This window comes from Scyliorhinus torazame, chromosome 2 (assembly GCF_047496885.1).
Source record: "Scyliorhinus torazame isolate Kashiwa2021f chromosome 2, sScyTor2.1, whole genome shotgun sequence".
Classification (NCBI taxonomy): domain Eukaryota; kingdom Metazoa; phylum Chordata; class Chondrichthyes; order Carcharhiniformes; family Scyliorhinidae; genus Scyliorhinus; species Scyliorhinus torazame.
The window spans coordinates 298,699,222-298,727,117 of NC_092708.1; the positions used below are offsets into that span (position 1 = coordinate 298,699,222).

A 27,896-nucleotide genomic window follows, 5' to 3' on the forward strand; every position below is an offset into this window, starting at 1 on the left:
ACTGCCTTTTGTTTCTGTCCCTGTTTAACTACCTTCTAGCTTCCTGCATCAGTTCCCATCCCCCTGCCACATTAGTTTAAACCTCCCCACCAGCTCTAGCAAACACATCCCTCGGACATCGGTTCCAGTCCTGCCCAGGTGCAGACCGTCCGGATTGTACTGGTCCCACCTCCCCCAGAACCGGTTCCAATGCCCCAGGAATTTGAATCCCTCCCTCTCGCGCCATCTCTCGAGCCACGCATTCATCCTATCTATCCTGACATTCCTACTCTGACTAGCTCGTGGCACTGGTAGCAATCCTGAGATTATTACCTTTGAGGTAGTAACCGAAGAAGAATCATTTTGTAACAAGGAAGAGAGGGCCAGAGTCACTGATAGCCAAGATCTCAAAATTGAATCTGGAGAGAGCTTCACAGGAGTCCATTGCAGTGCAAAGCAGTGCTGTTGTGAGCTGCATCCATAGCTCCAGGTCCTCTGGTGAACAACTCATTAAGGAGAAATTGAAATCGGGAACAAAGCAGTATAAAGATGATTTCTTGCGGTATGATATTGTTAATTTTGACATTGCAGATCAGGATGCAAAGTCCATGTGTGTTTTATGCAGGGAAATACTGGAAAATGAAAGATTAAAACTCTCAAAACTTCAAAGGCATTTGAAGAAGCATGGCGAGTTTGAGGGCAAACATTTTGATTTTTTCAAAGGATGCAGTGAGAACTTAAATCATCAGTTGAAATCCTTACCAAAAATGTAACAAAGCAAGTGAGATTGTGAGGGCGAAGCAGGCTCACCTCTCGCATTAAAGGAAGTGAAAATGGTGCGTTATGAAGGTCGGCTGGCATGGGTCCCGAAGGTCAGCCCGGGTGCGTCCCGAAGGTCAGCCGGTTGATAAAAGTGGGTCTCGGGGAAAAACGTTTGAAAAACACTGCTCGAGATCTTATAACAAATATTCAGTTCCAAATCCTGACCATCTTGCAGCCATATCTCAGTAGTATGTCATTCCCTCAAGCTGTAATGTCATTCACTTTGGGTGGTATTTAAAGGAGGTGACAGAGGCTGGCTGGAGAGTCAGCAGGAGCCCCGCATCACCTGTTATAGAAAAGGCCTGTTGCATTAAGTGTCACTCAGGCTAGTGGCAGGCCTTCCCTTAGATCAAGGACCCTGGGGCAGTGGTCCCACCAACGAAGAGTTGCCAGCTAATCAGGAGCGAGCAGCTCTATTGAATGACTATGTAACAAGGCAGGTGATCCCTGCTGACATTATTATACTTACCTAAGGCCGAGCATCATTAATGGATCCAGAGGGGCGGCGCAGTGGTTAGCACTTTTGCCTCATGGCGCCGAGGACCTGGGTTCAATCCCTGGGTCACTGACCCTGTGGAGTTTGCACATTCTCCCCGTGTCTGTGTGGGTCTCACCCCTACAACACAAAGATGTGCAGGGTAGGTGCATTGGTCACACAAAATTGCCCCTTAATTGGTGAAAAAGGAATTGGGTACTTTAAATTTAAAGAAAATTAAGGGATTCAGACACATAAATGAGTGACAGCAGAAGAGGTCTTTAAAGGTTGGTGGTCACTTGGGCGAGGACATTGTGTGTGTGTGTGTTGTCCCTGTGCATCCAGGTCTCAATCCTGCTTTGCTTCGGTCTCTGGAAATCATCCCATGCAGGCAGGATGGGGTAGTATGGCCTAGCGATCTAAGGCAATTTTAATTACACTCCAATGTCTGCAGGGGCGTGGGTTTGAATCCCACCATTGCCAGAAATGTTCTCAGTTTTAACGGTGACATAGTGGTTAGAATTGCAGCGTCACAGCACCAGGGGCTCAATTCCGACGTTGGGTGACTATCTGTGTGGAGTTTGCACGTTCTCTCCATGTCTGCGTGGGTTTCCTTCAGGTTCTCCGGTTTCCAGCTACAGTCCAAAGATGTGCAGGTTAGATGAATTGGCCATGCTAATATTGCCCAAAAGGTTAGTGGGGCTACGGGGATAGGGGAGGAGGATTGGGATTAAGTGGAGTGCTGTATTGGAACAAGAGCCAGGCAGACTCGAATGGCCTCCTTCTGCACCGTAGGAATTCTATCATTTTCCGATTCAATTACCCCCGATTACGAGGCAGAATACGGCCATTTGGGCAATACATTGGCTACCAGCCAACTAATTGAACTGAGTCCCACCATTCAACGGACTCCCATACCATCTCTTGGGTGACACAAACTCTGGGTTCTGTTGCCGAAAGCTAGCAGCACCATATATAATGTTGCAACTTCTTGAACTCCTCATTCTCTCTGCTGCTTGACATAAAGATACATGTCCATTAGGCATCCATAGATCAAAAACGCCAATGGCAAAAATAAAGAATGTAGAAATAAGGGAATTAACAGCAACGGCCTTTACATTCCACCCTCCCAAAAAGGAATGAAATGTCAGGGCACAGACATTTCATTATCAGGCATGCAAGACACAAATCACAAACACATATCCGTCCATCAATTCGGATAGTCATTGTGTTAAGGCCTTAGATGGAGTGGAGTTCTTACCATGTTTACAGGAGAACGTTTTAGATCAATATGTGGAGGGTGCTCCAAGGGACGGTGCATGGTTCTCTGGGTTTGTTACTCCTTCACATTACCCTAGAGGGAATATGTCAGGCCTTACCTTCCCCACTTCCTTTTTGAATGCCCCCCACTGCTCTTCTGCAGTGCGAGACCTAATTCTCGGAATGAAGCTGGACAGGTGGTTGATGCGTTGGTGGAGGAGCATTTTGGTGATAGTGACCATAACATGGTACAATTTAAGTTTGTTATGGACAAAGAAATGGAAAAGTTGCAAAACAAGGTTGTGGATTTAGGGAGAGCGGATTTCAGTGAAATAAGGCAGAATCTGGCCAAGGTATACTGGGAAGATATACTTGTGGGGAAATCTACAGAAGAGCAGTGGGGGGCATTCAAAAAGGAAGTGGGGAGGGTAAGGCCTGTAGCCATCTGGGATGGCCACTTCCAGAATACAAACTGGACATTTGCAAAGATTGCAGGGAAAAATGGACAATGTTAAGAAAGCAAGCACGCACAGAGCCTGTCTGCATATTGGAGCCGCAGCTCCCGGACAAGACTGAAACTGTAGGCCCATTAGCATGTGGATGGCCCAACTCCGGGAACAAAGGACGATACTTAAGTAACCGATCTGGCCCCAGGCCTCGCGGCGTCAGTTCCCCAAACCGAAAGCAGAAAACAAAGCAGGCCAACGGCCACCTAGGACACGCCCAGCCATCAGGGCACCCACCTCTTTATTGGTCAAGATCAATATGAGTGATCAAGATACGGCCCAATTAATTGGGGCCAAGTTCAAGGCCCGCCCAAAAGCACGCGAAGCCCCTTCAGGTATAAGAAGAAGGCCCCAAGAGAGAATCGCTTTCTTGGACTTGGCTCTCACAGCGGAGAGACCCGTCCACCAGCTACACCAGAAGCAAGTAAGTCCAAGATCAACGCTCGCTACCAGATGGACGACCTTAGCTGTTTCCCTCTACCACTTTGACCCCAGCAGCCTCAGAACCGAAAAACGGCCATTGTTCCTCTGACTGAGTGGGTACCCGAAGCTAAGTAGAGGCTTTAGCAGTAGTGATAGTTTAGTCTGTAGTATTTCGTGCATGAGTAGATATTACTGTGTGTGTAAATAAATAGCATTGACTTTGAACTAACTAACTGGTGTACCGACTCTTTGATCAGTATTCGGGTTTGAACCTTCTGGCGGTATCGAAAGATACCTGGCGACTCTAGAGCAAACATAATTAGGATTAAGGAAGGTGACCATACTGACCGCCATATTCAGAGCCAACCAAAGAGACAACAATTACTGGCGACTCTGACGGGATTCGACCTAGAAGTGGCCTAGTCACTCGAGAGAACCCAAATTTGAATTGGAATCCAATTGGAAACAGAAAAACCACAAGTGTAAGAACGATACTGATCAAACCTCCAAGATTCAAAAGTGTGTTAATGCATGCGTGCTAACAGGGATATAAGGTAAACCGGAGAGATTTTGTTGCGCAAAACTGTCGGGAGTTTTGTACGACGGAAATTAGCGTAAACCGTACCCGTGTTTACATCACCACTTTATCACCCCCTGTTCCAAATTCAGTAGAGAACCCAGAGATAGAGAGAAAATGGCAATGAAGGCAATGGAAGGCCTTATGATCCCCCAAGAATTCGAGGTCGCAGCGACCAGTAGAGTAGGACAGTGTCCCATATGGGAAGAGGAGATCAGAAAATATCTCAAAGGAAAAGGATGGCCCCTTTGGAGTGAATTCTGCGCCAATGATGAAACAGGTCCCGGGAGTATAGGGCATACTTGGTGGGAGAACCTGACAGAGATTCATAAGAAGAACTTAGGGAAAGCTCGCAAGCCGATGGCAATCGTGTCCTGCTTGGCACAATTGCGAGGTACAGAGGAGGTCGTTAGGACGCTCCATAGAGAGATTGAGGAGAGAGACAGGAATAGTGAAGGAGATGTGAGCGAATTTGAGAAGGAGAACAGGGAATTGAAAGAGCAGTTAGCGGCGAGGGACAAGGAGATGGCTGATGCCAAGCTGGCACATCAGTCTTGTCTCGCCCATTTGAGTAGTTTTCAGACCCAATATGATAAGGCCTACCAAGACACGCAACGCGCCGTCTTGGTAAGACAGGAAACCGAACAACAGGTTGAGCAGTTGCAGAAACAGTGCAACGACTTAAAAGCAGCCCTACGAGCACTCCACACTTCCACGACAGAACAATGGCAGAGCTCGGTAGATCACGCAAAGTGCTGGAAGCAAATTGCAGAATTGCAATATCTGCTTTCCGTTCAGGATGGGTTTCAGAGCACGTTTGGACCCCAGTTAGACCAGGAAAACGGACCCGATTGGCAGGAGTTAAATGAGACTACCCACAGATATGTACATGGGACAACCCCAGAAACAAAAAGCACCCCCACCAGCGACTGCACAGGCAGAACACAATCCTATGAACCCTGTAGCCACACAGCGCAGGGCCACAACAGAAGGAGACCCAGATTTACTGTACACGACCCCGTTAACAGTCACTCAATTACGGGACGCGTGCGATAAGATTACACTGTTCCTACCCACATCAGACCCCCACCATTACTTTGCAAGAGTAAAACAGCAGGCGACCACGTACGGCCAGGATGAAAAGGAGCAAGTGAAGCTCACAGTTTTAAGCCTCGACCCTTCAGTCGTGGCAGCCCTTCCCGACCCACAGAATGTAGGAGGAGGCACACTCCAAGAAATGCACACAGCGATCCGAGATGCGATCGGCTATAACAAAGGAGACCCCGTAGAAGGCCTAAACAAATGTAGGCAGAAAAAGACAGAGCACCGCACAGCGTTTGCTGGACGCTTGTGGATTCATTTTACAGCAGTATTTGGAGAGTTAGCCCGCGCCCATTTGTCCCCAGATAATATGGCCAAATGGAGGCAGAACAGAGAGCTTGCGCAAATTACGACCCCTCAGACGAGGCCCACAATGAGAAATGGGTTTTGAAGAGATTGTCTCGCACTTGGGAACAGTCCATCCAAGGCAAAACCGCATTTGTTAAAACCGAGGAAGGACAGGCAGACATGCATCCAGTTAGGACGCACCTGAACCCCGCATGGGTAAATGAGGGCAGGAACATCCCATAGCATCCCAAACCCAGGAGTGTTACAATTGTGGACAATTAGGACACTGCGCCCCAGAAGCAGTAGAGAAACCAGTTGACAGGCACCCTAAATAAGAATAGGGCAAAGCCAATTCACAGTGTTAGCGCCCGTTCTGAGAACACAGATATGAACGGCACCGATTGACTGTGTTCGGGCTCCCCAACTTGGGTCAGCGACATCCTTTGGGACAAGTCCAGTAGACCGGTAGAGGCAGGCACATTCCGGGGACACCCCGTAGAATTCCTTTGGGACACAGGAGGGTCCCGCACCATGCTCAATTCCCCCACGATGTTTCAGCGAGACACGTGGCCCATTGAAACACCACGTAGTTCTGGTCGATCTACCCCAGACAGCCGAACACATCTTTGGAAGTGACTTCATGAGCTCCCACAATCTATCATTTGATCCAGTAAATAAATGTGTATGGAGAATGGCAAAGGCAGCACAAGCCCCCGCCACGCTCACAGTTGGAGAATATGAAAATAGAATCAGCGCAGTAAGAGACTTCTGGTTCGACCCCCGATCCATTAGTGAGGACAAACAAGTTAGGGAAGTCCTGCAGCAACACAAAGCAGCATTTGCACAGCACAAGCACGACTGTGGCAAGATCGCTGGCTTAGTGAACATTACAGGTCCCGACCTCAGACCCCAAAAGCAGTATGGTTTTTCCCAGGAAGCAGAGGGAGAGATCTGATCTCCAAAGTAATACAGAGTTTGCTTGATCAAGGCGTACTCCGATCAGTAGCCTCCACGAATAACGCACCAATTTGGCCTGTCAGAAAACCCGATGGATCATGGCGACGGACCATTGATTACCGGGAACTGAACAAAGTAACCCCAGTAGCAGCCTCCGCCATAGCCACGAGACCAGAGACATGCTCAAACAGGGACTACAGTCAAAACAAATTTCGGTTTTGGACATTAGCAACGGCTTTTGGTCCATTCCATTGGATAAAGCATGCCAATATAAATTCGCATTCACATTCCAGGGACAACAATATACGTGAACATGCCTTCCACAAGGCTTCCACAACTCCCCCTCCATTTTCCACCGACAGCTGGCAAATGGATTAGCAAAATTTTCCCGACCCGACTGTCTGCTCCAATATGTAGATGATCTGCTACTACAGATGGACACAAAGGGAGAGCATATTTCGCTTCTCGCCGAACCTTTAGGACTCCTAAAACAGATTGGATGTAAAGTGAACCCCAAGAAGGCCCAGATTTTACAGGAAAAAGTGATTTACTTGGGTACAGTAATCACTCATGGTAAACGCGAGATCGAGCAAAAGAGAATTGACTCGATCATCAAATTGCCCCTTCCCCATAACGTAACAGCCCTCCGGTCATTTCTAGGACTGGTTGGTTACTGCAGAAAACACATTGACGGTTTCGCCACAAAAGCAGCGCCCCTATCCGATCTTCTCAAGAAACAAGCACCTTGGGAATGGCTCCCACAGCACATGGATGCCGTGGATCCTTTAAAAAGAGCCCTCAGCACAGCTCCTGCGTTACAGGTCCCAGATCCACTTTCCCCGTACGCAATTGAAGTTGCAAGCACCGACTGAACCCTTTCGGCTGTGCTCCTCCAAGAACGCCATGACCGATTAGGCCCCGTGGCATACGCCTCACGCATGTTAGATCCAGTTGAGCAAGGATTTTCTGCCTGCGAAAGGCACCTGCTCGCAGTTTTTTGGGCAGTACAATACTTCGCCTACATTACAGGACTCAACCCCATCACCATTCTCACTGAACACACCCCAACACAGCTACTACTAGATGGTCGACTTAAAGATGGCACAGTCATCCAAATCCGCGCAGCCCGTTGGACCCTTCTTTTACAGGGACGGGACATAACAGTTAAGTGAACCAAGACCCACAATTTCCTAGCTGATAATTTACAATATGCAGGTACCCCACATGAGTGTGAGATCATCTCCACTAAACATAATACAGGGCCCTTTATACCTAAGTCAGCTCCCAGGAAAGCAGGTTCTACACCCCAGAGACCCTAGCTCACAGGCCCGTGCGCACCCCTGAGAATCTATGTGGATGGCTTCTCCACAGTTTTAAATGGGAAAAGAATTACTGGTTGCGGTATTTTTGTAGAGGACGCGCAGGAATGCGCCCTAGAAGAGATTTTGTTGAAATTGCCAGGACACTTAGGCTGGCAGGCAGCAGAACTGGCAGCCATTGTGTACATTGTAGATCACCCCGACTCGTTCCCGACCCCACCCAACATATATTCGGACAGTTTATATGTCTGCAACAGTTTAACCGAATTCCTACCCCTGTGGGAAACTAGAGGATATGTTTCCGCAGACGGAAAGCCCCTACACCCTCAGCCCCATTACTCCGGCATATCCGAGAGACAGCCAAAGATAGGAAATATGGCATAATTAAAGTTTGGAGTCATCATCGTTCTTCCCCCCCTGGTAACGTTAAAGCAGACCCCCTAGCAAAGGCACATTCCAGACATGGTCACTTTTGGAACCACCCCGAAAGCGCGCCCTAGTACACGCGGTTCAGGTCTCACAGACCAACATTCAAGATTTGGCATAGGCCCAAAAAGAAGATGAGAAGCTCCGGGAAGTTTTAAAATGCAACTTGCCAGCCCCTTATGATAAGTTTAAAAACGCGATAACCACACATGACGGTGTGATGTTAAAAGACGGCATTTATGTAGTCCCCAGCCAGGACAGGAACCAAATTATTTGGCAGTTCCCCGACAATCATGGACACCAGGGCATTGAACCCGCCCTAGCCCACCTCAGACCTCTCTGCTGGTGGCCTGATTTAAAAGCCAATGTTACTCATTACATTGAGAATTGCTTAATCTGTGCCCAGAACAATCCGGACAGATATGCAAGAAAAGCTCAGCTTAGTCGCACCCGCTTCGTTAATGGCCCCTGGACGAATTTGCAAATAGATTATATAGGACCCCTAGCCCCCTGCAGAAATGGTATTAAGTATGTGTTGGTGGTCATCGACACCTTCACAAAATGGGTGGAAGCTTTTCCATCCAGAACAAACACGGCCAAAATGACAGCTAAAATCCTAACACAGCACATCTTTACAAGATGGGGACTCCCACGCAGTATAGAGTCCGATCAAGGCTCCCATTTTACAGGACAAGTGATGAAAAACGTCCTCACAATTTTCGTAATAAAGCAAAAGTTTCATAGAGCATACCACCCCCAATCAAGCGGCACTGTAGAAAGGAAGAACAGAACTCTAAAAGTCACCCTCAGGAAAATGGTGCAACAGCACAAGAGCACCTGGGATACCGTTCTCCCATTTGCTTTAATGTTCATACGAAACACGGTATCCATGTCCACAGGATACACCCCCCACACCCGCATGACCGGACACCCCATGAAAGGGACAGAGTATTTATTAGGACTGGATTTGGCCAGCCCCACAGTCACCGCCCTCACGCATGAAAAAGCAGTACACCAGATTATTGATAATGTAAGGGGAACCCAGCTCGCAGCAGCTGTCAGGCTTGGGACACGGAAGAAGCAAAGCAAGGCTTGCTTTGATAAAACGGTACACGCTACCGAGTTTGCAGAAGGGCAGCAAGTGATGCTATCCCTACACAACCCCAGTTCATTCCTTTCCCCCAAATTTTCCGGACCGTACTCCATCTCTGACGAAGTCAGCCCATCTGTATACAAGATCACATATCCCAATGGCATGTCTGCGTGGTTTCACATAAACCAGCTTAAGGCTTATGGCTCGCAGAACAACCATGCACACCACATCTCGCTTGCAGCAGCAGATGAGCACGCCCCGCCCACGAACGACGTATTCCTACCCTCCCCCAACCCGTCCAGCCCGTCCTCCGACACGACTTCGACTCCACCCCCAGAGGCATGACTCCGCCTCTCCCTTCCTTCAACCAGCAGCGATGACAGTGATAACGACAGCCCCAGCACACCACGCTACGATTACACCCCTGCACCAGGCCCCACTCCCAGCGACCCCTTCGAGATAACATACATTAAAGCCGCTGACCCAGACCCACCGCCCGACGATTATGGATTAAAACCTTGCAGCTCCAACCTCGACACAAGATTCTGGCACCGAGACAATTCGTTCAGGCTCATCCGGAATGATGAGATGGACTCCAATTCGCCCCACGCAGCTTTAGCAAACCTACTCCAGTCAAGAGTATGGCAGCTGAGAGAAGATGATGACATAGAGTCTGACTCCCACCAAACGAATCCCTTTGCTACTCTGTTAGCTACGGAGCTATGAGGTGTCCAGATGATGGTAAAAAGGAACCGATGGAGAGTTACGGTGTCCTTTCTGATGGAACCTGCACCATGTTTGTAATGTATGTTTGTTCGTTATTGTGAATCTTAAATGTTGTTTGTTAATTTAAAATTTTTCATGGCCCCACGTCACCACTCTTTTAACGCCCACTGGCAGTTAATGGAACAAGTTTGTTGACAGACAACCGTTCAGAGGAACTAGTTTGTCGGCAGACAACCAATCATAGCTACTCTTCTGATTCGAAGGTAATCACAAGAGGCAGCCCCACGACGACCACAAATTCTTACCGTTCTTGCCGGTCGCTCAGGCAGTGGAGAAACGGCACTGGTCCCCGCCCTGCCGGAGGACCCCCCTCTGGTCATCTACGCTCGGGTAGAGCACACAAGGCACTGGTCACCGTCCTACCCCTGGGATTCCACCCTTTCTTACCCGCCGCGGCCCATACACACCCGATTTTGGCACTTTAGTTCAAAACTTTTTGTTTGTTTATGGCAACCCTTAGGTTGCTTCCAAATGCTATTTACATCCTCGAACACTGGGATGGTAGATCGCACAGGCTGCGAGACGGCTCGCACTGTGTCAGTTTTTTCTCGGATGTCTTGTCCAAAATATTTGGTTTAAAACAAAAATGAGGGAGTCACAGAAGATGACCAATTATAATGGGTATTTGGCAATAAGAGGACAGACAGACATACGAGATCTTAAGCACGATAATAACAGATATTATGCTTGTGTCCATAGAACTTCAGAATCTCAGAAGAAGAAAAGAAGAAGACAGAAAGAAGGAAAGATGAAGACAACCATCATGCTCTACAGTTGGATCTTAGCGGGATCCCTCCAGTTGCGCGCGGACGCTACCCCCTGACCCCTACCACGCAGGCTGTAAATGTTTTCCACCCATGCCATACACTAAACCCCGAGATAGTTACCGATACATCGACCTGATGTGACAGGTTCATCACCTGATATTCCCTATCCTATGCTGTATGCTGTGGAATCACTATGAGTACTTGCGATACTCTGCAGTGTCGTTCAGACTCTAAGACTGAGGAAATAGCAGAGGAAAGCCTCCCGCACTCGCACTCCGATATACACCCTCAGATCCCCTATTTTCAGGCTTCAACAAACCCCCCCAACCCCTTTGAGTGAATTAAAGTGCATCCATTTTTTTTTGTGTGTGTTTTGTTCGTTCCAATATAAAGAAATGTAAAACTCTGTGCTTGACTGACAAGCCAGAGAGACCTGTGTTGCTGCTATTGGTACAGTTTAAAATGTTGTAAATTCTTTTGATTGTTTGAGTCAGGATAGTTTAGTTAAGGATAGTTAGAGGTTCCAGTTTTTTATTTTGTAATGCATGCCTGAATGTCATAGTACCCCATAGATTTTTATAATGATGTATGTACTAAATAATTTTGGTAGAAGTTGCAATTCATAGGACAGAGCAGTGTAGAGCCTATGAAGTGCTTACGGGTGCCCAACTTGGGAGGAGAACGACGACGATGCGGTCATTTGATCCTTCACGCTTCGCGTTGAGGAGCACAAGGAGGGAGTGTAGCCATTTGGGATGGCCACTTCCAGAATACAAAATGGACATTTGCAAAGATTGCAGGGAAAAATGGACAATGTTAAGAAAGCAAGCGGGCACAGAGCCTGTCTGCATATTGCAGCCGCAGCTCCCAGACAAGACTGAAACTGTAGGCCCATTAGCATATGGGTGGCCCAACTCCGGAAACAAAGGAAGATACTTAAGTAACCGATCTGGCCCCAGACCTCGCAACCTGAAAGCAGAAAACAAAGCAGGCCAACGGCCACCTAGGACACGCCCAGCCATCAGGGCACCCACCTCTTTATTGGTCAAGATCAATATGAGTGATCAAGATACGGCCCAATTAATTGGGGCCAAGTTCAAGGCCCGCCCAAAAGCACGCGAAGCCCCTTCAGGTATAAGAAGAAGGCCCCAAGAGAGAATCGCTCTCTTGGACTTGGCTCTCACAGCGGAGAGACCCGTCCACCAGCTACACCAGAAGCAAGTAAGTCCAAGATCAACGCTCGCTACCAGATGGACGACCTTAGCTGTTTCCCTCTACCACTTTGACCCCAGCAGCCTCAGAACCGAAAAACGGCCATTGTTCCTCTGACTGAGTGGGTACCCGAAGCTAAGTAGAGGCTTTAGCAGTAGTGATAGTTTAGTCTGTAGTATTTCGTGCATGAGTAGATATTACTGTGTGTGTAAATAAATAGCATTGACTTTGAACTAACTAACTGGTGTACCGACTCTTTGATCAGTATTCGGGTTTGAACCTTCTGGCGGTATCGAAAGATACCTGGCGACTCTAGAGCAAACATAATTAGGATTAAGGAAGGCGATCATATTGACCGCCATATTCAAGTCCAACCAAAGAGAGCAATAGGCCCAACATGTTCCCTCTAGGGTAATGTGAAGGAGTAACAAACCCAGAGAACCATGCATGACCAGACACATTCAGGATATAATGAGAAGGAAAAGAAAGGCTTTGAGCACGTACAAGGAGAGCAAATCAATGGAGGCAGTAGTGGAGTACAGAAAGTGCAGGATGGAGTTTAAGAAAGCAATTAGGAGAGCAAAGAGGGTGTATGAGAAAGATCTGCCTGTAAAAGTGGGGAAAATTCCAAGATATTCCAAAAGTATATCAATGGGAAAAGCATAACCAGTGAAGAGTAGGGTCCATTAGGGACTAACAGGGAAATATGTGGGTGGAGCCAGAGGACATTGGTAGGGTGTTGAACGAATACTTCATATCTGTCTTCACCCAAGAAACACATGAAAAGACCAAGGATGGGACGGCGGTTAGTGCATGGCCTACAGTGCTGCCTACTTACCCTGGCCACCCCGAGGAGGCCGTGCAATGTTTTGCGACACTTCTGGCCTGTCCGGCTGGTGTTGCCCACGACGCTCATGGCCTCTGCCACCTGCACCCAGGTACGACGACCGACGGCGGCTGGCAGCCTCCTTCCGTGCCGGGGTACAGGGTCATCCGCCTCTCCTCCACCACCTCCAAGAGGGTCTCCAGCTTGGCGTCTGTGAATCTCAGGGCACTCTCCTTGTGAGAATGACGAGGTAGATATAAAACCCGGAAGAGGGACTGTGACGTTTTTGCGCAAATTGTCATAGGGAATGACAATGTGATGGATATGTTGGCAGGGTTAAAAGTGGACAAATATGACTTCCGGTGGTAGCCATGGTGTGAGTGGTCACACACAGGATAGCTGCTGCTTGAAGGCATAGAAAAGAGCTCTTTTTACCCAAAATCGGATGTAACTTCGACGGAAAAGTGTAACTGTAGATCGGAGAAGAAGTTCCCCCCCGGGAGTGGCATGTCTGCTGGTTACCAAACCCGGCAGAAGGTGAAAGATCTGGCCAAGGGGTTGGAAGCGACCTGTGGCGAAGGAGCTAGGGGAAAGACAGTAGAGGGGGAAGGGTCAGTACAAGTTGGAAAGCCCCAGATGGAACAGTTGATGGCCTACATCAAGGAAGAGTTCCGCCAGCAGAGGAAGGAAATGCAGGAGGATCGATCGAAGGCCATCAAAGGGGCTGTGGCACCCCTGAAAGGCTCAATGGAGAATGTCTGGAGGCTCAGGGCTCGCAGATCCGAGAGATCGATCTCTGAACACAGCGATACACTGGTGGCACTGGAGGTGGAGATGGGGCTCTTAGGAGAACTTTGGAAGACATTGAGAACAAAGGTGGAGGAGTAGGAAAACAGGTCGTGGAGGCAGAATTTGCGAATAGTTGGCCTGCCTGAAGGAGTGGAAGGTGCGATTACCATGAGGTACGTTTTGAGGATGCTGGTGGGTCTGGTGGCGGAGGGAGTGCTGGACAAGGCCCCTGAGGTGGACAGAACACACAGGTCTCTGAAGTAGCAGCCAAGAGCTGGGGAGCCACCACAGGTGGTGATCGTGAGACTCCACAAGTTTGGGGAGAAAGAGAGTATCTTGCAGTGGGCCAGGGAGAAGCGGAACTGTGAATGGGAAGGGAACAAGATCCGAATATACCAGGACATTGGAGCTGAACTGGCAAAATGGCATGCGGGGTTCAATAGGGCCAAGGCAGTGTTATATCGGCGGCAGATCAGGTTTGGAGTGTTATACCCGGCGAAACTATGGGTGAGTTATGGAGGCTAGGAATATAATTTTGAGACCCCAGAAACGGCCAATGACTTTATCAAGGAGTACAAACTAGGGGAGAACTGAACAATTTTGGGAGACAGAGGTGCTGGCACTACAGAGCAAAGGAGTCTACGGGTAGACCGAGGGTTGGAGGGAGTTTTTTTCCTTTTCCTCCGATGTGGAGGGGTTTTCTTGTCGGGTTGACAAAGGGTAGCAGGGGTGAAACGTTTGTAAGGGGACAGCTGTTTCCCCCGCCCACCCCACCCCCCCTCCTGGGGAAGGTGGCCTGAAAGGCTCGACTCGGGGTTGTTGGAAGGTAGAGGGTTTGTGATAAAGTGCAGGCTGTGATTAAAGATTATGTAGAATTGAACCAAAACAGGAAGGTGCCAGCGGCCACATTTTGGGAAGCACTCCCGGGGGGAGATTATCTCGTTCAGGGCACATGCGGATAGGGAAAGGAGGGAAGAATATGAACAGCTAATAAATGAGATAGTTGAGGTAGATAGGGAGTATTTGAGGGTGCCTAACAAGGAGGGATTGGCGAGGAGAAAAAAATTGCAAGGGCAATTCGATAGGTTGACGACGGGGAGGGGGGTAGGACAGCTGCATAGGGCAAGTGGGGTGCAGCACGAAAACGGGGCAAAGGTGAGTCAAATGTTAGCACATCAGCTACGAAGATAGGCTGCATCCAGGGAAATATTGAAGATACGGACTCGGGCAGGGGACGTGGTGTTGGAGCCGAGGAAGATAAACAAGGCATTTAGAGATTATTATCAGGAACTGAAGATAAAATGCTGGAAAATCTCAGCAGGTCGGACAGCATCTGTAGGGAGAGAAAAGAGCTAACGTTTCGAGTCCAGATGGCCCTTTGTTAAAGCTGTCAAAGGATGTTGCCTGGGATGGAACATTTAAATTATGAAGTGAGGTTGGATAGGCTTGGATTGCTTTCGCCGAAGCAGAGAAGACTGAGGGACCTGATTGAGGTGTACTAGGTTATGAGGGCATGGACAGGGTGGATAGGGAGCAGCTGTTCCCCTTAGTTGCAGGGTTTGTTACGAGGGGACACAAGTTCAAGGTTAGAGGCAGGAGGTTTAGTGGAGAATTGAGGAAAAACAATTTCCCCAGAGGGTGGTGATGGTCTGGAATGCACTGCCTGGGAGGGTGGTAGAGACGGGTTGCCTCACATCCTTTAAAAAGTACCTAGATGAGCACTTGGCCCAGCATAACATTCAAGGCTATGGGTCAAGTGCTAGCAAATGGGATTAGGTAGGCAGGTCAGCTGTTCTTCATGCGTCGGTGCAGACTCGATACAGCCTTTTCTGCGCTGTATTATTCTGTGATTCTGTGACAGTATGGGTTATATTTTCCTGTTTGGGGCAGAAGGACTTCATGCTTTTGACCTCAGCCATCAACAACTTGATGGTCCATTTGAGATGGATCACTGGACCGTGGTGGGATCATCTTTGCAAGCGGAAGCTCACCAGTGCTGATGAAGATAATCAGGCAATGCTGCAAGGAAATTTAAAGAAGCTGAAGAACTACTAAGCTGAACAAATCGACATGTTTAGTTGCAGATACTGAGGCCTACATCTGTTAAGTGCCCAAGACTAAAGTGGAAGGAGAGAAGATCTATACTAGGCTATGTCCCTCTGTCAGAGGTTATTACTACTGGTACCTTTCTTTGAGTGGTCCCGGGAAGTGACAATAAAATTTCAGATGAAAGAAGAATGCTCCGTTGACTCAGTTCCTGTCTCTCCACTAGTATTTGTATATTGCAAGCAGAGAAGGGAGTGATCAGTAGTGGTCCCAATGGGGATAAGGGGAAGGAAATTTATGTTGGGGCAGAGAGGCAGCAGGAAACCTCCCTACCCCATTTTCTGAACATTTACACAATGGTCGTAATTTCAGGCAGGGATATGGAGCAAAATGCAGCCTATTGTGTCTAGCAAAGGAACAGAGAAACATTTTGCTATTCAATCAATTAATAACTAATGGAAAATTGGCCTTTAAGCTTTGAACAAATATGACTTAAAAATTCAAATAAATAAGGCTTCATCCCATATTTTAAAGTTTCAATGACTATTATAAAAAAACATTCATCATACAATGCAGCATTTTTAAAAAATTATCGCTGATAAACATAAAGCTGCGTGTTTTACCTCTATTTTAATTGAACTAATTTTAATTTTAATTCCAGGATATTCCTTTTTGCAAAAAGTCAATAAGAATGTTGGTAAAGCCGCACCATATTAATTACAAAAGATTCTTATTCATAAAAAGGCCATTCTGTCATTCTTTGTCGAGCCCAACCTTAACCATTTACACATAATGGGCGGAATTCTCCCCCCCCCACGCCGGGTGGGAGAATCGCCGGGACGCCACGCGAGTCCCGCCACGCTGCCCCGACACCCGCACGCGATTCGCCCACGCCCCCCAAACCAGCGCCGCGAGAATCGCGCCTGGCCGCTCGGAGAACCACCGCTCGCAAAAGGCGAGCGGCGATTCTCCGGCCCGGATGGGCCGAGCGGCCGCCCCAACACGACAGCTTCCCGCTGGCGCTATTTACACCTGATCGCTGCCGGCAGGAACTGCGCGGGAACGCTGGGGGGGGGGGTGCCTGCACCAGGGGGCCTCCGATGGGGTCTGGCCCGCGATCAGTGCCCACCGATCGGCGGGCCGGCTCTCTAAAGGAGGACCACCTTTCCTCCGCCGCCCCGCAAGATCCATCTGCCATCTTCTTGCGGGGCGGCCTTGGGGAGGACGGCAACCGCGCATGCGCGGGTGACGTCATTTACGCGATGCCGGCTGCCAAGGCCCAGCGCCGTAAAATACGCAACGCCGCTCCTAGCCCCCCGGGGGCGGGAGAATAGGGGGCTGGGAGAGGGCTCCGACGCCGGAGTGAAACACTCCGGGTTTCACTCCGGCGTCGGGACTTTGTCTCCATTTTGGAGAATCGCGGCCATAGTTTCAGTAGAATCGATGTGGATGAAAAGAGAAAAAGGCACTGTGGCACAGTGGTTAGCACTGCTGCCTCTCAGCGCCAGGGTCACGGGTTCGATTCTGACCTCGGGTGACTGTCTGCGTGGAGTTTGCACTTTCTCCCCATGTCTGCAAGGGTTTCCTCCGGGAGCTACGGTTTCCTCGCACAGTCCAAAGGTGTGCAAGTTAGGTAATTGGCTATGCTAAATTGGCCCTAAGTGAAGTTACAAGGAGTGTGTGGCGTTTGGATCTGGGTGGGGTACTCTTTCAGAGGGCTGTTGCAGAATCGATAGGCCGAATGGATTCTTCTGCACCGTAGGGATTTTATGATTAATTTTTAAATTTATCTTTTACAAACACTAATAACTACAAATTGAAAGCTTAAGTATTATGAGGTGCCAGGGAAAATTGCATCTTTAAATAAAATCAAACTTTCATTGAACTATCAGGTTAGGTTATAAAATAATTAAATCTGAACATCAAATACCTGTCTTCAACTAATCATATTGTTGGTTTCGTGGTACTTCTGAAAGAATGGGTTCAGTTCCAGATAAGTGTGAATACATCAAAACAAAGGATGCGGTGATGCTTTGAACCAGTTAAAACAATAAGCAATGTTTGAACTGCTGGATGGAGGGTAAAGGCACTGGTAATCATTATTCTCCCTTGTTGACTCAAGGCCTTTCAACAAAACAAACAGCTTCTTTTGTGATTGAATTGACATGGTGTTAACAATGCATTTAATGCCAATATCAGTATGAATTCAAGTCAAGCTGTCCAGAATGCTGGTACCAGGATCCCAGAGTTACTTATTTTATATGTCACTTAAAAGTGCCACAAACATGAAATCCTCACACCTTTAGTAAACGCAGCAGACGTTCGCTAATGTCAAATTGCAATAGCTTTTTATACCTTCATTCAGCAAACCATTGTAATTCCACGCAAAAAGTACCTGTAGCCTTTTCAGCTATTTTGGCTTCTACTGCTTTTTCTTGTAATTCGGTGTCAAGTTTCAGAACTTCCAATTCACGCTCTTTTTCTGAGAGTTTATCCTGAAGCTAAAAGTATAAACATATAATATGTTTTATATATTTAAAGCTCAAGTCATGCATACCATTTTTGATTACAGATCAATAGATTAATATTTGAAGTTAGCAGCCTTCATGGAATAAGTGCAAGATTGAAATTAATATTTCCAAAGGCAAGTAACAATATAAATAATTAAACGTATCCAGTATTTGCACATAACTTGTTATTTTCAGCAACGGTAGACATTTAACAGTATCAAGTAACATTCTAACATCAGCTATCCCCTGAAATTAGTTAACCCGATAAATACAAATATTTGACTTTCAGTTACGCAGTGAAAATTATTAAGCATACATTTACTTATCAGATCAATCTACTGATACCAAAGGGATGTTATGCAAATTCAGTGGCACATTTTTTCAAAGTTGTCTTACTGTGGGTCCAGAATGGAACATGGATTTGAATTACATTGTACATTTTAGTCCGCACTTTAAAGCTATGAGAAAAGTGACCTTGTAATGCATAAATTCATATCTTGAAGTAAGTTAGGACTGTTTAGATCAGACACGCTAAATTTCAGCAGCTGTTAATTAAGAACAAGACTGTTAATGAGGATCTGGAGCCACCTTTGCCAGTAGGTCTGGAAGTGGCAGTCAAATGCTGTAATAAAATTTCAGTAGTTAGCACAGTGTCAATAATTGCAGAATCGAGAAATCTTAAAATACTTCATGTGCAACCTGATAAAAATGAAAATATTAGTTGAAAATCCCTTATCTGAAATGCTTGGGGCCACATATGTATCGGATTTTGGAATTTTTCGGATTTTGGAATATACTGTGCAGATGCGCATGTGCGGTGCGCATCGGGAACTGCACATATGTGGAACGTTAGGAACTGCGCATGCGTGTTGGGAACTGTGCATGTGCAGTGCATGTTGGGAAATGGGCATATGTGGAACGTTGGGAACTGCACGTGTGCAGCACATATTGGGGGTTACGCATGTGCTGCGCATTCGAAAAAATGTGCGGATTTTGGAATTTTTCAGTTTTCAGAATTTCGGATAAGGGATGCTCAACCTGTACGATAACACTTAAATGATAAATTCATTCATTTTTCATTTCCACATAACAAAGACAACCTTTCTTAGAAGAGCGAGGAAAATGTTGGATTAAATACAATCCTGAATGCCACAAACACAAAGCACAATTTTAAAAATCTAAAGGACATACCTTTTTATTCGATTCTGCCACAGCATTCAACTCTTTCAATAGGAGTGTTATTCTCCTGTTATCATCTGAGAGTTTGGTAATTTGACCTGGGGTGAAACGGTCATCTAGTGTATTACTACCTCTGTTTTCAGCTCTGCTGTTACAAATCAAAGACAAAAATCATTTAGTGGGGCTCAAAGTTCACTTGAATGCACAAAATTTAGTTTGGGAGCTCATGATACCTTTTTGATTGAAGACTTGAATTGTGCAAATAATGGCTGCATATAAAGTGAGCCTAGTTATTCTAAAGCATGATAATCTTAATCTCTTGGGACTTTGTGTGTGTGGAGCATATATTACAAGTACTGCTTTTGGAAAGCAAAGGATGAAAAATTAAAAGTTGATATGATGTCCTCAAATGTAAAGATGCCTCGTGGTAATATAATATTGGGTAAAGTATATGCCTGACCTTAAAATATTTCTAGATAAGTATAATATCAAAATAGAATGTTGGAATAACTTATTTTCTTACAGAATTACCATTACTACCAGAATTCTTGACCATTTGTTGGAAATACTTGTGCCTTTCTGCCTCTTTCCTTGTATTTTGGGAAGCAAGGATATGAATGAGCAGTAAACATTTTGAGGTAGATTTGTCACTGAATGCACAGCTGAAAGGAAAAACCAGGCCATTTCAATTAATGGAAGAAAGATTTAGCAGGCTGTTACTAATATTTGATTCCTAATGGGTATACCCTTTCACCTCTTCCCCATCTCCTGCTTCTCACTTCTAGTTACTGCAGTGAAAACCTCCTTTTATGCCATACCATATTCTCAATTACTTATTTTAAAACCAAAGCCTAGGAATTACAGCTGGTATTTGCGGACATTTAACACGTTAGCGCTTTTCAAAAAACACAGAGGTTACATAGAAGATAGGAGTAGGAGGAGGCCTTTTGGTCCTTCGAGCCTGCTCCGCCATTCATCACGATCATGGCTGATTATCCAACTCAACAGACTAATCCTGCTTTCTCCCCATAGCCTTTGATCCCTTTCTCCTCAAGTGCTATATCCAGCCGACTTTTGAATATATTCAAAGTTTTAGCATCAACTACTTGGTTTAGCACACTGGGCTAAATCGCTGGCTTTTAAAGCAGACCAAGGCAGGCCAGCAGCAAGCACGGTTCGATTCCCGTACCAGCCTCCCCGACCAGGCGCCGGAATGTGGCAACTAGGGGCTTTTCACAGTAACTTCATTGAAGCCTACTCGTGACAATAAGCGATTTTCATTTCATTTCATTCCTGTGGTAATGAATTCCACAGGCTCACCACTCTTTGGGTGAAGAAATTTCTCCTTATCTCTGTCCGAAATGGTTTACCCTGAATCCTCAGACTGTGACCCCTGGCTCTGGATACACCCATCATTGGTAACATCTTCCCTGCATCTACCCTGTCTAGTCCTGTTAGAATTTTATAAGTCTCTATGAGATCCCCCCTCATTCTTCTGAACTCCAGCGAGAACAATCCCAATCTAGTCATCTCTCCTCATATGACAGTCCCGCCATCCCTGGAATCAGTCTGGTAAACCTTCGCGCACTCCCTCGAGAGCGAGAACATCCTTCCTCAGAGAAGGAGGCCAAAACTGCACACAATACTCCAGGTGTGGCTTCACCAAGGCCCTGTACAATTGCAGCAACACATCCCTGCTTCTATACTTGAAACCTCTCGCAATGAAGGCCAACATACCATTAGCCTTCTTTACCACTTGCTGCACCTGCATGCTTACCTTCAGCGAATGATGCACAAGGACACCCAGGTCCCGCTGCACACTCCCCTCTCCCAATTTACAACCATTCAGGCAGTAATCTGCCTTCCTGTTTTTGCTTCCAAAGTGAATAACCTCACACTTATCCAAATTCTACTGCATCTGCCGTTGATTTGCCCACCCGCCCAACTTGTCCAGAACGTGCTGTAGGATCCCTGAATCCTTGTCACAATTCACCCTCCCAAATAATTTGGTATCATCTGCCAAATTTGAGATGTTACATTTTGTTCCCTCATCCAAATCATTAAGATATATTGTGAATAGCTGAGGTCCCAGCACCGGTCCCTGTGGTACCCCACTAGTTACTGCCTGCCAATTTGAAAAGGACCCATTAATCCCTACTCTTTTGTTTCCTCTCTGCCAACCAGTTTTCTATCCACCTCAATACATTTCTCCCAATCCCATGTGCTTTAAATTTGCATAATAATCTCTTCTGCGGGACTTTGTCAAACTACTTCTGAAAGTCCAAATATACCACATCGACTGGCTCCCCCTTGTCAACTGTACTGGTTACCACTTCAAAGAATTCCAACAGATTTGTCAAGCATGATTTTCCCTTCATAAATCCATGTTGAGTCTGACTGATCCTGCTACTACTTTCTCAATGTTCCGCTATAAAGTCCTTGATAATGGATTCAAGCACTTTCCCCACGACCGATGTTAGGCTTACTGGTCTATAATTCCCTGCTTTCTCTCTACCTCCCTTTTTGAATATCGGAGTGACGTGAGCTACCCTCCAATCTGCCGGGACAGTTCCAGAGTCTATAGAATCCCGGAAGATGATCACCAATGCATCCACTATTTCCAGAGCCACCTCCTTAAGCACTCTCGGATGCAGATTCTCAGGCCCTGGGGACTAATCCCCCTTCAATCCTATCAATTTTCCCAGCACCATTTCTCTACTAATGTTGATCTCCCTCAGTTCTTCCCTCTCACTAAACCTTTCATTCTCCAACATTTCTGGGATCTGATTTGTGTCCTCATTTGTGCAGACAGAACCAAAGTATGTATTCAATTGCTCAGCCATTTCTTTGTCCCTTATTATGCATTCCCCTGTTTCTGCCTGTAGGAGGCCAACATTTCTCTTTACCAATCTCTTTCTCTTCACATTTCTATAGAAACTCTTACTGTCAATCTTTATGTTCCCTGCAAGCTTCCTTTCGTACTGTACTTTCCCCTTCTTAATCAATCCCTTTGTCCTTCTGAATTCTAAACTGCTCCCAATCCTCAGACCTATTATCTTTCTTGGCCAATCTGTATGCTTCTTCCTTGTATCGGATACTATCTCTAATTTCCTTTGTAAGCCATGGATTGGCTCTCTTACCCCTTTTGCTTTTGTGCCAGACAGGAGTGAACAGTTGCTGTAGTTCCCCCTTGAATGTTTGCCATTGTCTATCCACTGTCATCCCTTTAAGTAACTCTCCCAAATCTATCACGGCCAACTCACGCCTCATATCCTCATAGTTCCCTTTATTAAGAGTCAGCACCTTAGTCTCCGAATCAGCTACTTCACTCTCCATCTTGATAAAAAATTCTATCATGTTATGGTCGCTCATCCCCATGGGGTCTCATACAGCCAGATTGGCAATGATTCCCTTCTCATTACACAGTACCCAGTCTAAGATGGCCTGCTCTCTAGTTGGTTCCTCCACATATTGGTCAAGACAACCATCCCGTCTACACTCCAGGAATTCCTCCTCTAAGGCATTCTGGCTAATTTGATTTGTCCAATCTATGTGAAGATTAAAATCACCCGTGATCACCGATACTCCCTTGTTACATGCATCTCTAATTTCCTGTTTAATGCCATTCCCAACCTCACCACTGCTGCAGTTTGGGGGGTCCATATGAAACCCACAAATGTTTTTTGTCCCTTGGTATTTCTCAACTCTACCCATACAGGTTCAACTCTTTAAAATAAATAGGAATGTATATTTTAAAAGAGCATATTGAGAAATATCAACTAAATATGAGTGTAATTTTTAGGCTCAAATTAAGAAGCAAATGTAAAATTTTGTTAACAATTTTGTTAATAATGTACATGATTTAAGGTTAGCATCCAACTTAGCCTGTATATTCGAAGTAACTACATAGAAAATGCACACATTTGAATTCTGAAATGCAGAAAGCAAAGTGTCAAGAATTAAAATTTTCAATGTGGCCTTGACTCTAGATCCACCGGACAGATGTGTTATGTACTCTGGGATAACACAGGCTGCAACTCGATGCAGCTTTGACCAAAAGATACTCCAGACTTTGCAGTAAGTTCAATATGATTTATTGAACCATTAGCACAGTTCTCTATGAGTTCGACTCTCCTGCTAATCTTGCTATAGTAACTCAGTCTAACTAACTTGTCTGCTCTAAGCCACGTGGTGGGTGTGATGCTTCTGATCCGCCCCTGTCCTTCTCTCGAAGTGTCTGTCTGTGGAAAGAGACAGAGCATGTGTGTCCTGTTTTTTTGTATGGGTTGCCCCCTTGTGGTAGTGTCACTTCTGGGTGTCTTGATTGCTCATTGGTTGTGTCCTATTCCATGTGTTCATTAGCTGTATGTCTGCATGTCACAACATCTCCAGTGCTCCCTCTAGTGTTTACTTAGTTGTAGTGTATTTACAATAACCTCTTGTGTATATACAGTGATGCATATTACCACACGGACAATAAATGCCATGAACAGCAAACATAAAAGCCACAAGTACGACCATTGAATGACAACACAGAACTTTCTCAACATTATCAGAATGAAAATCCAGACTGATACAGTAAAAATCTGCAGTAAGGTTTGAACCCGCAACGTTCTCAGTTTAAAACAGTAGCCTTACCAATTCAACCAAACTGACACAAATAACGTTATACATTACAATTTACCTACAACAGGCATAATGGCTAAGTTCTTAGATTTGCCAGTTATCTCCTTCACATCACAGCGCAAAGCATGCAAAAAACTTCAACATTCTCCAGTGAAAATTGAGATGATGATTTTTCAATTAAAAAGCTTTAGCCCTGCGGAATAGGCAGCACAATAGAACAACACTTTGGTACCCTGATTTAAATTCTGCCCAAACAGACCAGTTGAAAATGAATTCCCTTATTTGTGACGATTCCAGGTGAAACAAACACTTTGGCTACCTCTTCATGGATGCAATGCAGCTCAATTTGGTATTAAACATTCTGTTAACTGGCACAATAACCAGCAACAATAATCCACTGCAGTACAAGGTATCAAATAGTATGCATTCTCTTCTGAAATTAGAGTTAAGGCACAAAGTGTCAAAAAAGAAAATTTTCAATGTAGCCTTGAATTATTTGCTGCTTGGTGCCAACAGCTGAATTATTCGCTACTTGGTGCCGACAACTTACACTACTGTTCAAAATGCATCTTTCTTCCTTCCATATTGATTCCCACCTTTGAAAGGGCAAGAAAGCGGCATCATTTTAGTCTTCTGCCAATCATGTCCTGGGCTAAAGGATGTGTACGAATGACGTGTTGTGATTTACTTAATGATTTTTCCCCTACTCATCTTCATCAAGACGAGAACTCATTGTACTAGACTTATGGTTGAAATCTGTGTCCTACTTCTGAGGAGGGCAACAATTCAGATGACAAATGCTGCATTATTTCTAATTGGTAATGTTTTATAAATTGCATGTACTGTTCGTAAGCAAAGCTCCCTATAATTAATATATTATCCTATTATAACTTTATTTTTAGATGAATACCAGTACAGCTACAACACCGGCATCTACCCAGAAATGTGCACAATTGCCCAGGTATGTCCTGTACACAAGAAGCAGGATAAATCCAACCCAGCCAACAGTCGAACATTAATAAAGTCATGGAAGAGGTCATCAACAGTGCCATCAAGTGGCACACACTTAGCAATAAACTGCTAACTAATGCCCAGTTTGGTTTCTGCCAGGGCCACTTAGCTCAAGACCGCATTGCAGCCTTAGTTCAACGACAAACAATGACAAAAGAGCTCAACTCCAGAGGTAAGGTAAGGTGAGAGTGACTGCCCTGGGCATCAAGGCCGCATTTGACGGAGTATGGCATCAAGGAGCCCCAACAAAACTGGAGTCTATGGGAATCTCTCCACTGGTTGGAGTCATACTGAGCACAATGGAAGATGGTTATCATCTCAGTTCCAAGATATCACTGCAGGAGTTTCTCAGGGTAAATGTCCTAGGCCCAACCATCCTCAGTTGCTTCATCCAGGACGTTCCTTCCTTCACAAGATCAGAAGTGGGAATGTTTGTTGTTGATGGCACAATGTTCAACACCATCTGCGACTCTTCAGACACTGAAGCAGGGATATCCAAATAGAACGAGACCTGGACAATATCCAGGCTTGGGCTGACAGTTGACATTCATGCCACACAAGTTGCAGACACCTACCATTTAAAAAAAGAGGGAATCTAACCATTGCCTCTTGATATTCAATGGCATTACCGTTGCTGAGTCCCCTCCAGCCGCTCCAGAAGTCGATGGACCGATTGGAAAAAAGACTAAATGATCAGGCTGAGAAGCTCCAGAAGCTGAAGACGATGGTGGAGGAGCAGACAGACTTTCAAACGGTGGCGGACGTGGAGATTCGGAGGCTGAGGGATCAGCAAAAAATGCTCCTGGAAAGGCTGGAGGACCTGGACAACAGATCTCGCCGGCAGAATGTAAGAATTGTTGGCCTCCCGGAGGGGGCTGAGGGGATGGATGCGCCGCGTATGTGGAGGGTATGTTTCAGAAACTGCTGGGGAACGAGGTGTTCCCTCGCCCGCCGGTGGTGGACAGGACACACAGAGTGCAGGTGAGGTAGCCACGACGAGGGGGTCCCGCACGAGCGATGGTGGTCCGGTTCCACAAGCACCTGGACAAGGAGCGGGTTCTGCAATGGGCCAAGAGCACACAAAGCTGTACATGGGACAATAGCACCCTGCGTATTTACCAAGACCTGAGCACCGAGGTGGCCAGGAGGAGGGGAGGCTACAGGCAGGTGAAGGAGATTTTGTACAAGAACAAGGTGAAATTCGGGCTGCTTTTTCCGGCACGACTGTGGGTTACGTGTGAGAGCCAGCACCACTATTTTGAGGAACCCGAGGAGGCGATGGACTTTGTTAAGCAAGGGCTGGCTCTGAGCTGAGGACTCTTGGACTCATGGTAGAACTGTTAAGTCTATTTTGTTTCTCTCTCGCTTTGAGAGATGTCTGCATGCTTGGATCCGTTCTTTTTGTTTTTTCGACCTTTTTAGGTTGATGTATTTTGGTTGTGATGTGTTTTTCTTGTTCTTCTTCATGGTTTCCCTAAATGTTTCTTTTTTGGGGTGGTTGTTTGGTAGGGGGAAAATAAAAAATAAAATAGCTAAAAAGGTGTGGTTATGATGGGAGTCTTGGGGGAATTTTTTGCAATCTTTTTCTGTGTGTGGAGGGGAAGGGTTGAGCGTGCCTGGTACTTCTCATCTCTATCTGTTTGATCTAAATTGCACTATTGTAGGGGTGTCTTTGACTTGTATGGCGTATGTGTTTAAGCAGGGCTGGTTTGGGGAAGTAGTATGGATGAGCCGGGGGGAGGGGAGCCAGGGAACAATGGGTGAGAGACGCGCTGGCACCGAAGCGGGGAGCCACCAGGCTAGCTGGGTGGGCTAGTCAACAGAAGCCAGGTGGGGGGGATTCATACAGTTAGACTAGAGCATGGATTGGGTGGTAGGATGGTTTTACTGGGGGGGGGGGGGGGGGGGGGGGAGAGTTGATCTCCTGACGAAGATGGAAACTGGACATGGCAACAGTGAGGAGGTCATGGGTGGAGCCGGCCAGGAGGCGGGCCAGAGGAAGCGAGACACATGGCTGGGGGGCTGGGCAAGGAAAGGGAATGGCCGATCGGCAAAGGGGGGGGGGGGCAAAATGCCCCCCAACTAGGCTGATCACCTGGAATGTTAGAGGGCTAAATGGGCCAGTGAAGAGGGTGCGTGTGTTCGCGCATTTGCGGGTTCTCAAGGCGGACGTAGTCATGCCGAAGGAGGCGCACCTCAAAGTGGCAGACCAGGTGAGGTTGAGGAAGGGCTGGGTTAGCCAGGTCTTTCATTCGGGGCTCGACACTAAGACTAGGCGGGTCACGATCCTGATTAATAAAAGTTTGAGGCGGAGGGTACAGTTGCGGACGGGGGCGGCAGATTCGTTATGGTTAGGGTAAGCTCGAAGGGGTGAGAGTAGTCTTGGTCAGTGTGTATGCCCCTAATTGGGATGATGTGGATTTTATCAGGAGGTTGCTAGGGAAGATCCCCGACTTGGACTCACGCAAACTGATCATGGGTGGGGACTTCAACACAGTCCTGGACCCGAGCCTGGATCGGTCATCTTCAAAAACGGGCAGTTTGCCAGCAATGGCAAATGAACTGAGCGGGTTCATGGAGCAAATGGGGGGAGCTGATCCGTGGAGATTTAGCCGGCCGTCAGCGAGGGAGTTTTCGTACTACTCCCACGTCCATAAGGTGTATTCCCGAATTGTCATGAGTGGGGATTTGCTGTCCGGGATGGTGGGGCAGAATATTCAGCAATTACCATATCGGACCATGCTCTGCACTGGATAGACCTACGGATTTGTAAGGATAGCTTCCAGCGCTCACAACAGAGGCTGGAAGTTGGATTGCTAGCGGACGAGGCAGTGTGTGAGAGACTCAGGAGATGCATGCAGAATTACCTGAAGGTAAATGATACCAGAGAAGTCTCAGCAGTAGTGCTCTGGGAGGCA

At 46.5% G+C, this 27,896-nt stretch overlaps 1 protein-coding gene across 7 annotated transcripts in view; it reads right to left on the bottom strand.

The window, feature by feature from the left end:
* The window catches only part of mipol1 (mirror-image polydactyly 1), a 654,701-nt gene that overhangs the window by 391,643 nt on the left and 235,162 nt on the right, over nucleotides 1-27,896 (bottom strand). For 6 of the 7 annotated variants that reach the window (XM_072488861.1, XM_072488810.1, XM_072488818.1 and 3 more), the window contains 2 exons: nucleotides 19,354-19,489; nucleotides 18,048-18,153 (listed from right to left, as the gene is read on the bottom strand). In XM_072488861.1, the coding sequence (XP_072344962.1) occupies nucleotides 18,048-18,153; nucleotides 19,354-19,489 (242 nt within the window). The remainder of the gene's footprint in view (nucleotides 1-18,047; nucleotides 18,154-19,353; nucleotides 19,490-27,896) is intronic. The other variant, XM_072488851.1, reaches the window with a different exon arrangement.